At 41.4% G+C, this 12,034-nt stretch overlaps 1 protein-coding gene across 9 annotated transcripts; it reads right to left on the reverse strand.

Moving 5' to 3' along the window:
* Window positions 1–1,137: 1,137 nt before the first annotated feature.
* Window positions 1,138–11,927, reverse strand: CNOT8 (CCR4-NOT transcription complex subunit 8). 9 transcript variants are annotated; one of them, XM_039485586.1, is made up of 8 exons: window positions 11,641–11,782; window positions 11,100–11,250; window positions 9,887–10,028; window positions 6,377–6,570; window positions 4,617–4,778; window positions 3,629–3,773; window positions 2,641–2,751; window positions 1,138–2,344 (listed from the first exon to the last, which is right to left on the reverse strand). In XM_039485586.1, coding segments are annotated over exons 2-8 (906 nt in total). In that variant the 5' UTR covers window positions 11,102–11,250; window positions 11,641–11,782; the 3' UTR covers window positions 1,138–2,194. The 9 variants fall into 9 exon arrangements, with proteins under 9 accessions (XP_039341520.1, XP_039341528.1, XP_039341525.1 ...); XM_039485594.1 differs by lacking the exon at window positions 11,100–11,250 and adding an exon at window positions 10,879–11,042 and having other exon boundaries at window positions 9,887–10,013; window positions 11,641–11,779; XM_039485591.1 differs by lacking the exon at window positions 11,100–11,250 and adding an exon at window positions 10,879–11,042 and having other exon boundaries at window positions 11,641–11,779.
* Between the last annotated feature and the right edge of the window lie 107 nt (window positions 11,928–12,034).

Raw genomic sequence — 12,034 nt, forward strand, 5'->3', positions numbered from 1 at the left:
TGTTTTGCTGAGTAAGAGTGCAGCATGCAGGTCCAGTAACCCCTGTAACTGAGACCAGCAAGTGTGCAGAAGGATGAATTTACATACAAGGGCAAGGAAATTCAGGATGAGTAAATCTGGAGCACTTGTTCTGGTCCAGCATGTAAACTTGACCTAAAGGGATAGAAGGGAAGGTTTAATAGAGTATTAAAACTGCTTTGGCAGAGCAGAGATAGGGAGCAGTATATTCATTATGCTAAGGAAAAGATCATTTATAGACCTGAAGTCCCAAATATTGGTCTGATGAACCCTTGTAGGTGGTCCACGGAGAACTAGGTAACCCTAGAATCATGGTGGTTGTGTGCAAGGCAAGATGCCTGGAAACGAGAAGAGGGTGCTATTGCTCCATAAGGAAGTGCCCTTCACCCTCTGCCAAGGCAGGCATAGCTGTGCCTGGAGGAAGCTGCTGCCCTCACCATAAGACAAAGATACAAGGGAAACAGTCAGCTTACATACTGGCAAGGCTCCAAGAGAACACAGCATAAGAAAACTCTGCTCTGTTTCTCACCTCAACAGACCGGGGAACCAACAGCCCCCATTAACATGTATTTAGGGCTGGGGTACAGCTCCCCTCTAATCATGTGTTCATTCCCTTTTCTGAACTGTAGAACCTCTCACATTCATTACAGCCAACATAATCTGTCCCAAGATACAAACTAGGCACCTGGAGTTGGTTAAGGGGTATCCCACAACCAGCAATGTGCAGCAGGTAAAGATCCATTAATTCTTAGATGAAGCACAGTTGCGTTAGTCTGTCTGGTCAATGCTGCCATGCTCATATCCTGCTGCATTTACCTATAGAAAATTTGGAAAAGTTAATGTAGAACTGTTAGTTGCTCTCCATGAGGTACTTGGCTGCAGGTTCAATAATTGCAGTAAGTGTTAGAATTAACTAGAAAAGATCAAAACCGATAAGTGGTTTAAAAAAAAATCTTTATTTTACAAAATTAAAAACATCAATAGTATTTACACACATTTTAAATACCAGCTTATAACATTTTAATCATTGCAAAAAATCAAGAATTTTTATAAGCTTGTTAAAATGCAAGACTCGGAAATAGAGTTTTAATTTGCTCTGGGCAAAAGTTTTGGGTTTTCTTTTAAACATAGTTCCAAGCTGTTCAAAAATATAGGTGTGTGCTTTTAGAATATCTAATATTTTAAAAAGTCAGAATTGTGAGCCTCCCACCCTTGGGATATTCTCTATAAAAGGGAAATCCAATTGCTTTGCCAGGCTGTTAAATAACTAAAATATAAAACTAGAGCCACTTTTTCACATTTATGCACCTACTAAACTTGCTCATGCTGTAATGAAAAGGGTAAAATCTTCCACATTATCAGGTAATATCAAGTAGCTGAAGTAAACATCAGTTTTGGTCCAAACTGTTACAAATCTTCTGGAAAAGGCAAACTTCTAGGCCATTTTAAACAATTGCAGAACAGTTTATTGTATTAATCCTATGAGAAGACAGATGAGTCTTACAGGTGGGACACACCTCTCTGGCACAACAGTACTAAAGAAAGTGGGAAATTGTACTGAATTAGGAGCTATGAAGGTGGTTGCCTTAGCTTCAGATACACCATGTCTGACTGTTACCAAGACAGATCTATTTCAATGTTTTAGCTCCAGGGAAAGTCTTTTACATTATCCTGTCCCAAAACTCTGCCATGAACGAGTGGGTCATTTCTACAGAATACACAAAGATAAAAACAAGCAAAGGGTGAGGGGCAGATGTCACCCTTACAGCCAACCAAAAAATTTAAAATAAGCTTCTTAAAGCACAATCTGCAAATGCATTTGTCTCTGATTTCACTGGCATTTCAGAACCTCAGTTGTGCTGAATATTCTGGAGTAAAGTCTTCCTTGCAGATTCAGTATATTTTAAAAGGAAGAAAATAGAGGTATATACATTAATTCTCTCTCTCTTGTCCTTGGTACTAAAAAGATGGCAAGTCACCAATGCTGCCATTGTTATAAACTCCCCTCTTCTAAGTTTGAACCAAAATGAGGAGCATCTTTTGTCTTCAGCAAATCTCTAGTCCTCATGCCAAATGCATACTGTTGGACGTCATTTGGATGAGAGAGACTGCTGGAAACAGTTTAGGACTGCAGCTGCCACTCTGGGACCATATCTTGCCGAGTGGTACCCAGTTATCACTGCTGCAAGTTGTTGATAATAGCCAAGATGCTCATCTTCTCTTGGGCTGTGTCCACATCCTCATTCTGTTTCTGTGCCACTCCTGTGCCAAGGCCATATAACCGCCCACAGTACTTTGCATCATCAATGGTGTCCTCAAAGAACAACTGTAGGGGGAAAAAATTTCTCCATTTTTTATAGTGCCTTTGACCCCAAAGTACAGCTCTGTTTAAATGCCATCCTCCACCCCAGAAGTGGCTGCAATCAACAAACCCATGGGGGGAGAAGAAATTTTTGCCAACGCTACTGAGTTTCACGACTGCTAGTCTAAGGTCTAAAGGGCTGACAATAAGGATCCAAAAATGAAAAGGCCAGGGAGTGCATGCAGGGGAGGGGAAAGTTAGGCCATAAACTATGTTCCCCTCATCTTGCTGTTAGGAGGAGGAGAGGGACCTAGGGATACCTCTTTCATTCGGAAGAATGCCATTCCTGTGAGCAGAGAGTCTGATCCTGCCTGATGCTGTCGTCCAATTCGTTGCAAATCCAGCTGATCTGCAACTTCTTGAAGGCCTCCCTACAATGAGAGAAAACACACTGACTTAGTAACCTGGAATCGCTCCCCTCCCAGTGCTACCACGTACCATGCTTCCGCTAGACATGAAGGTTAATGGCTGCCTTTAGAGTTAATCACAGCTGATGTGCCAGTATTGATTAAAAAAACAAAAGAGTGACAAATGCTAGGTCATCTGAGCACTGGAACAGCCAAGTTCTCAGTTCAATATCATAGAAAGATGACGATGAATAGCCCCATAGGTGCTAAATATTAAAAAACTTTGCAAATGTTAATACAACCTCAATGCAGCTGGGAAATAGGTACATGTTCTTCCCATTTTGCAGACAAGGGAAGTGAGGCAGAGAGGTTAAATACTTGCCGAAAGCCACACTGTCAGAATTGGGATGAGAACTTGGGCATTCCAGTGCTCAGATGACATACCACAGGAAACAACAACTCAGCTCTGGGGAACGGAAAAACTCTGGGACTGGAAGTTGATGAACTGATTTCAGCTTTTAGCAGTTTTCCAAGTTATGCAGTAATTCGTTTAAAAGGAAAATGCTGATCCACGTCTTTTCAGAGAGAGGACAAGTATGCCCAGTCTCAGCAGGCTTCAGAAATAAATACCCTATGGATCCTGTGAACTATTCCCTAATTGATTAGTCAAAAGAGCAGAGGAGGTAAAACAAATCTTTCTGTCGTATGTAAATAGTGCCATTACATGGCTACACTTACCTAAAGCCAGAGGAATTACCCCTCACCACCAAATTTTAAAATATTGTACATCTGCAACCAACCCCTATTTTGGCTTATTACACACTTATGAATAGAATGTTATAAACAAGGCAAATCCCAATACGTTCTTAGCTCAACACAGTTACTGACAAGAACTAAATACCTTAAGGTTTTTGCAGCTCTTCATTAGATATTTGACATCATAGATGGATGGGAAGAAGAGGTTCAAGATATGGAAGAACTCGTGTTCCTCCTCTGGAAGCCTGGAGTCCGTCAACAGTTTCACCATGTAGCCAAAGTCATAGCCACTGAGAGAGAATTGTGCAAAAGCTGGTAAGTCAGCAGCAGCCACAAAAAAAGCAATATCCCTTCCTCACAGTGATGGCTCTCTACTGCATATCATTCAGACCCTAACATCTCAGGGGCTTATCAAATTTTACTCACTTCCCTAAGTGGGAGCGTAGGGCTTACCTCAACCACCTACCTCAAGGTAGGACTTCCTACCACTTGCCTTGTCTACCTAGTGTAAACTTTTTCCTAGTGTAAACTTGGCCTCAGTGGCTGGAGCAATGTTTAATAGGTCAGATAAGAAGGCATAAAGCGTAGGATCCCATGCCTTTTATCCTCACCTCCAGGAGTGATACCTGGGTGACCGACAGATGAGAAAGTGGCTGTGCACTTAAGTGGTTCAAGAGCCAACTACAAGAGGGGCAATTCAGCTACACAGACCTCTTCCTCTGTCCAGTAAACTTGCATACTAATGATGCTCATAAAAGGGAGAAAGCAGCACTGTGGTAGGGTCAGAAAAACAAACCCTTTAGTTTACAATGCACATGAGTTGGGAGTTTAATAAGCTGTTCCTTAGTCTTTTATTTCAGTTTTCTGTTAATAACTCCTGCTTTCAAAGGGGAAAGTTTTCAAAGTCTAGAGTTTAGGGCAAAGGAAGTTCCAACACCAGATAAGTTGGATAGGAACAGTTTGTACTTTACATAGCTGGAAAACTGAAACTAGAGTTATAAATTCATCTCCTTAAAATCTGTGTTTTATTCATTAAGATCAAAGGTGGGAGTGAATCTGACAAGAAGATTATTCATTTCGCTGCTTCAATGTTCTCTGATAAGCAACGCACTTTCAATTCCTCTGGCACCAACCTGTGAAATGAGAGCCATTTCACATTGTCGCAGAGGACTACCCCTGAGGTCATGAGCAACTCTGCAAAGTGCAAGGTATCAATCCCTTCATCCTCATGCTTCTGGAACTGCAGCCCAGAGTTTGCAAGGAGGTCTATGGAATCCTGTGAGTACATGTCCTCCCTAAAAGAGAAAGGCAGTTTTGCATTAGATGTGCTGATCTGGCAGGCTCATAGCTGAAAAGAAGAATTCTCCAAATACTTCAGTTCAAAACACTAGTACAGTGACGGACAATGGCATCACTGGACTGTTTTTTATGTCTCAGTGAACTTCATATCAATTCAGATTACAGGTAAAAGTGTTCTCTAAACTGCTGGTGCTGCAACCGCAACCAACCGTCTTTCTGGCTTATGCAACACCAACAATAGCGATTCTGCAATTGTAACTTGGTTATTAATTCCACAGCTGATGTCCAAGCCAGAAGAACCCACCTTTACTGTGTTGGCTGACAGTTTCTGAGCATTGTTGTCTCTGCTAGTTAGCAGAAGCAAAACAGATTATTGTCACAGAAGTGAGCAGATGTGGCTCAAATACGGTCAGCAGAGTTGTGAGAGTAAAGGCCATTGCACATCTCTGCATGTATTACTCTCCTTCATCTCCAATGCCATTTGAGAAATCAAGTTATATTCCCCCCCCCCCCCAATTATTGCCTATTCTGTGGCTTCCCAAACAAGACCAGGAAGGAGGAGAAGGGATGCATCACATAGAGCTTGGCAGGAACAGGATTTTCTGTTTCACAAGTTAATTTTTTTCCCCATTCTGAAACAGAATGGGAACAATGATTTTGAAGTTTCCCACAAAATGAAATCTCAAAACAAAATTTGTTTGGGGTCAATCAAAATGTTTCATTTGTATTGACATTTTTAATTTTAAAAATTGATATTAAAGAAATATCAAAACAAAAAGCAGATAAAAAATACAGAAACATTCCATTCCAAAAGTGATAAACCAGAACATTTTGACATTATTGAAAGGCTTTGTCTGTTTTGTTCAAAATGAAATTTTGCTGGAATTAATGCATTTCTACAAAATGTTTAGCTTTCAAAAAATTGCCATTTTCTGACAGAAAAACATTGTCACAAAATGTCCAGCCAGTTCTACTATCGTGCACACCCACCTTTTCTTTATGGCTAGATGTGAAAGGGTGCTGAAACTTATTTCTGCTGTTACATGGAGTCATGATATGGAGAAAACTGAGAATCACTGCCCTGTTCTATTTGACAAGATTAGTGCTGCTGGACAGCTAATGGAATTTGGTTAATATTCTTGGCTTAGGTCATAGCTTGTACTCCAGCACAGCTCTGGGAAAAGGCATAGATTTTAAGTGTTGCAGAACCAGAAGAGAGCAGATCTGTTATTTCTGGACAACAGAGATGGAGTTTACAGAAAATCATAACCAGGAAGAGTCTTTCAGGTTCCAAAAAGCAAATGTAAGGTACCTCAAGGTTTGGAACTAAATTATCTGGTGGTAATCTCAAGCAAGCAACATGTTATGAAGCTCAGATCCAGAGCAATATTTTAACTAGGCTTTGACTGAGTATTACAACATCTTTCATGGTGTCAGAAAGGCTTACAACTTAGTCCTTTTGTGCTGAGATCTGAATTTTCCTGGTGCAGCCTCAATTGCTGGCAATGGACATGCTGAAACATGCTGTCACCAGGTAGAAGTATAATGGGAAGAGCAGGGAGTAATGGATTGTTCTCTGACTCAGAAGACTTACGTAAGGTTGAATTTGAAGTTAAACTGCCAGGTGTTGATCCCAGAAGGATATTCCCCCTTCTCATTCGTGAAAGTTAGGCCCAGCTGGATGATTTTCAGTAGATCAACATTACACCGAAGAAGTTGATACTGATAATCTATGGAGCTGCGGAATTCTCCAATTGGCCTTACTACAACTCCTGGAAACTCTGTATCCTAGGAAAGGAGCATGAAAAGTTAAACCTTGCTATAGCAGCAAGTTGCACATTCAGTTTGACACTAGCAGCTCTCAATGCTAAACTTCCCAGCCTTTATATATATGTACAAAATTACAGTTTTTGCTTTATCAGCTTTTTCTCAATGCTGTTTACTACACAACCTTAAACCACTATACAGCAACCAGGAAATCCATACTTAGCCCCCTTAGCAATACAGATGCAGTACAGTGGGCAGGAAGGAATACTAATACATAAGATCTTATCATATTTAGAACCAAAATGTAAACTCAGACAGGAGGAGGAAGTAAGGTAAAGAAAACTTCCCCATAATTCAACTACCCTGAACCTAGAGCGATAGCTCCACATAAGAAATTTTGCCTACCCTTAAGATTTACCTGCTTTTACAAATTAGTACATTAAACAAAGGTTAAACATTTGTATGAGGGAGGTAAAGAATACTTGAGCTGAACAGCTTTTACAGCACACTTTAGAGATCCTAGGGGAGAAGTATGCACACACAACCCATCAACACTAACATACTGAAGAACAGGGTCCTTAATCTATTCTGGGCACACATACTCAAAGTGATATTATAGATCACATGATCCAAGTATTCCCATGACTCCTGTATTACCAAAATGGGATATTTTTCATTGACTGTATACTCCCATATTAAAATATGGAGGATGGATGATGTAGCTGATAAATCACAGGATGCCCACAGCTAAATTGTTCAAGCATTTAATCTCAGAATTTTACAGGCATTCCTGTCCATAACAAAACTTTCTGTATGGAATGGTAACACTGGGCCAAAGAGTACAATACCCTGACTTGATGCAACAATCACTCCATGTTTCTGTTTCCCAATCTGTCTCATTAATAATAAGCAAAATCACGTGTGTGGGGGGAGGGGGAGTCAGGAAGCTGGGAGATAAATTCAGGAAACAAACACTCGATAGGTTTACAGTCATTTCCTACTGAAGCATTTTTCTTTTCTTTGCTATGTTTTTTAAACCAGCACCACACACCGCATACACTATACTGCTACTGATTTAAACATTTGTAAAGGAAAAGTACAAAAAATTAAATACCCCTCTCTGAATGGTTTTGGTGCTTCTCAGGGAGAGTTGCCGTTTTACTTTTATTTCCCAGCCAGAAGGCTAGTCTGCTCACAGTTTTAAAGTCAAATCCTCCAATTATATTTAATAACTAGAACACCTGATGGACAATTCATACCCTTTGAACAACTAGAATAAAACTGAATTAAGTGAACAAAAAGTTTAGAGAATGCTAAGAGAAACTACAATTTTAGATAATTTCTATTTCATAAACAGGCCTTCGTTTAAAAAAAAAAAAAAGATTCTTCTGTGGTGATACAGTTTGTTAGCTCCTGCTACTATTCGCTTATCAATGGTGCCCTTTCTTTTAGTTTATAATGTTGCTACATATATCTAGAAAAAAAAAATCCCTCCTGGAATAAATCCTTTATCTCCCCAATATCTACTAAAACCTATTTTATATCTGATGACCACATGTTGTCCTAAAAACACTTTAAAAATCAGCACAGTGGTTATTTGTTTGTGATCTCCCATGTTGTGGCAGATCATCATTGCTTCTGGGAGACACTACTACTAGACAACACCCCAGGTGCCCTAAACTGATAAACTTCTGCATGAACAAAATGTAAAGAAAGAGGGACATTAATAATGGAGAAAATATATAATATATGAAAAACAGTTTATCTGGCCAGTAATGTTTGTGTGTTCTCTACTATTATTTCAGATTTGTGGGGTAAATTCCACCCACAGATATGCTCATGCATCTTCTATAGTCTAATTCAGGGGTCGGCAACCTTTCAGAAGTGCTGTGCCGAGTCTTCATTTATTCACTCTGATTTAAGGTTTTGCGTGCCAGTAATACATTTTAACGTTTTTAGAAGGTCTCTTTCTCTAAGTCTATAATATATAACTAAATTATTGTCGTATGTAAAGTAAATAAGTAAAGTAAATAAAAATGTTTAAGAAGCTTCATTTAAAATTAAATTAAAATGCAGAGCTTCCCGGACCAGTGGCCAGGACCCGGGCAGTGTGAGTGCCACTGAAAATCAGCTCACATGCCGAAGGTTGCCTACCCAGGTCTAATTTAACGGGAAATGCAAGTGTATACAAGAATTCAGCCTGAGGTATTTGACAGTCTCTTCCACAGCCCAACATCTCCTTTCTCCCTGATTCTACGTCAATCATGCATGACAGACACCAGTTTGGCCATGGAATTGTCATGTAACAAATTCTACTTAAATTTCAACTTTGAAAGCTCAAAAAGGAAGAGGTTATAGATGGGAAAGGAGGTAGCTCCTGCTTCAACACCTTTACAATCCATCCAGAGGTATGTGCATTTCAGTGATGATGGAACTGATTCATAATTACACACTTGCATAGTGGGTGCCATTAAAAATTGTCTCTTTTCTGTACCACAGTATATACAGCGCTCTCTACCTTCAAAAGGCAAATATGGCTATTGATGGTAAGTGTGGATTCGTAAAGGAATTTGGATACCTTGGGGTTTAGAGATGCTAAGTGAAGATAAAAGGGTTTGGGGTTTTTTTGTAAATACTGTAACTATGACATACATCATGAAGTAAAACATACAGATTTATGGGTTTGGTTTTTTTTAAGGTCTGAAAGTTCCCCCTACAAAACTCCCCTCCTGAAACTGTTTCTCAACAAGATTCTTGGACCTTTTAAACAAATTTATCTGAATAAGTCAACATAAGATTCGAACCCAAATCATGTTCTTTCCTATAAGGGGGCAGTATCTGGCCATTATAAAAGGCAACCAATCCTATTAGCTAACAAGTTGTGACTTGTGTGCCTGTTGCCATATATCAGCATGAAGCCAATATGAACTAGCCATTCAAAAGAAAAATATGCTAGCTACATTAAACAGCTTATAACCAACTAGGCATCTTAATTATTTTTAAACTCTATTATATGAACAAAATACCACATTCCTACTTGTTAAGCATTAACAGATCTCAGCTGCTCAACGTGGCCTCAAGCCTCACTGTATACTTGTGTGATTTCACAGAGAATCTACATAAACGCTAAGCAAGATATTGGAGGAAGACCATATATTAAAAAAAAAATCAAGTAACATTTTAAATGCCAAGCAGCTTTCCAACTGTTCCCCCACTTACTATTCAGTTTAAATTTACCTTAGAATACACTTATATTTACATACAAGCAATAAAGCTACCCCCATTGAAATTTCTCAGTTTAGTCAGGTAGGTGATCATTGAAGTACAGAATATTTACCATTGCAATGTAGCTGTAGCTGAGAACTATTTCTCGAATTTTCCTCATTTCTTCTTCCAGATTGTTTGCCCATACTTCACAGATAACCTGACTGTTCTCCACAATTGCTGCTGGCATCTTGCCGGAACTGGAGTAGAAACACCTGATGTCAAAGTTGGATGGTAAGTAGGATAGTGTAGAACTGCAAGCTGCGTAATCTAATCGGCACAGTGCAGTAAGCACGTACAAACGCGTTACTTTATATTAATACATCTCAACAAATCAGATCACAACGACAGACAGTAAGTTAGAATGGCATGTTCTTAGTTTGGGGTATCAGCTTCAGCTGGCATATTTGAGTTATTAAACTAAATTCTTTCCTGATTTTAGAATATTCTTGCAATAAGCAGTAAGAGAAAAAAGCAAAACCTGTTTTAAATTGGCAGAAGATATCCAGGACTACTAAATCCAATTGATACAAGCCAGTGTCTCTCCTTTTTTAGGTCTGCACTCCAAGTATAAGGCCTATTTCTACAAGCCTAAAGGGAATGAATACCTTAATTTTGTACAGCTTTTGCAACAGTGTTGTTCTGTTAGGGCTAGAAAGTAAGAGTAAATAGCTCCCTACTACACTGTTATTGAAACATGTGTGCTGCTCTCTGTTTCAATTCCCCAAGGCCTGTTCTACAAAGATTTTGTAGAAGTTGAACTATTCCAGTAAGGAGTGAGCTTTTATGCTGATACAGTTACATCAGTACAACCTCTAGTGTGGACAGTTACAACAGTAAAAATTATTCTGATACATTTATGGGACTAAACAGATTGGTATAACGGCACTCATTAGGGGATTGTGCTGATAGTTAAAGCAGTATGAAAACCAGGTGTAGACAAGCACTAAGATTATAGCAAGTTACAACATGCAAAGCATCTGGGGTTATTTACAGAAGCTGCAGTGAAACTAAACAGTCCACCAAAAACTTCATGAAAACACCTGCTGATCAATATTGTTTTACCTGCCAAGGAATTAAACTTTTGTTAAGTTTAATATTGTCAATGTAGGCCTTTTGGGTCTTGCCATCTCTAGTTTTCCCAGAATTTCCTTACTGCCATGACAGAGAGAAGAGGAAACACACCACCCTGGAGAGTATGCTGTTCCCATCCTTGGCTTTTTGGCAGCCTATAAGAGAGGAGATACTATCTGTGCCCCCTTATGAGTGGGCAGATCTCCACGTACATGGCATACCTGTTGGCAGCCTCAGCCAAGCCTCCCAGGATTGGTGGGCAGCTCAGGAATGGGGTACACAGCCACAGGGGAAGTTTGCATCGACTGCTTCCAGTGCACTCTGCCCCCAGCCAGAAGCACTATGCTTACTGTCTCGAGGCTGCTGTTCCCAAGAAAGAGGGCACACTGGTGATCTGGGACAAGGCCGCCACCCGGTTATCTAGCAGGAGCCTGTCTCCTGAAGGGACAGATAAATCCCCTTTCCGAAGAGGGGCTGCCACAGGCCACAGGAGGGCAGCCCTGGGCCGTGAACCAGCCCCCAAGAACCGTCCACGAGCTTTCCAACAGGGGACGGGAGCTTTCTCACAACGGAAATAAAAAGGCGCAAAAACAATCCAGAGGCACCTTCCCCCCGCTAATGTCACCCGCACTGGCAGCGCCCAGCACTAGCCCCGGGGGGCAGCGGCTGGGGGGCTCGGCTCCCCATTGCATCCTTTCCTACCCCCCCCCGCCCCCCTCAGGGGCCGTCTCACGGGGCCTCCCCCCACGGCACCTGCTCTCTCCGCCAGGGCCGTCTCCTCACAGGCGCACAGACAGAGCGCGCGGGCTGGGGAGGGGAAGCTGGGCCCTGAGCCGCCACTTCCCGCCGGCCGCTCTAGCCCCTCACTCCGCCTATGCTCGTCTGCTCCTCCCCCCCACCCCCTAAGGGCCGGCGGACCTCGCCTGCGCAGCTACGCCAGCGCCGAGCCGCGTCAGAACTTCTCGCGAGAGTTGAGGCTATGCGGGGAGGGGGGGTGAGAAAGGAGGCACGCCGCCCAACTGCCCCTGCGCACCGCTCGTTCCAACCGCGCGAGCTTCGTAAAGTGATTGGTAGGCTGCCCGAGTGCGCGTGCGCAAGGGCGTGACGGACAGCGGAGCGTCTTGTTCGAAGTGCGCATGCGCAAGGG

This window comes from Mauremys reevesii, linkage group 8 (genome assembly GCF_016161935.1).
Source record: "Mauremys reevesii isolate NIE-2019 linkage group 8, ASM1616193v1, whole genome shotgun sequence".
Taxonomy (NCBI): Eukaryota; Metazoa; Chordata; order Testudines; family Geoemydidae; genus Mauremys; species Mauremys reevesii.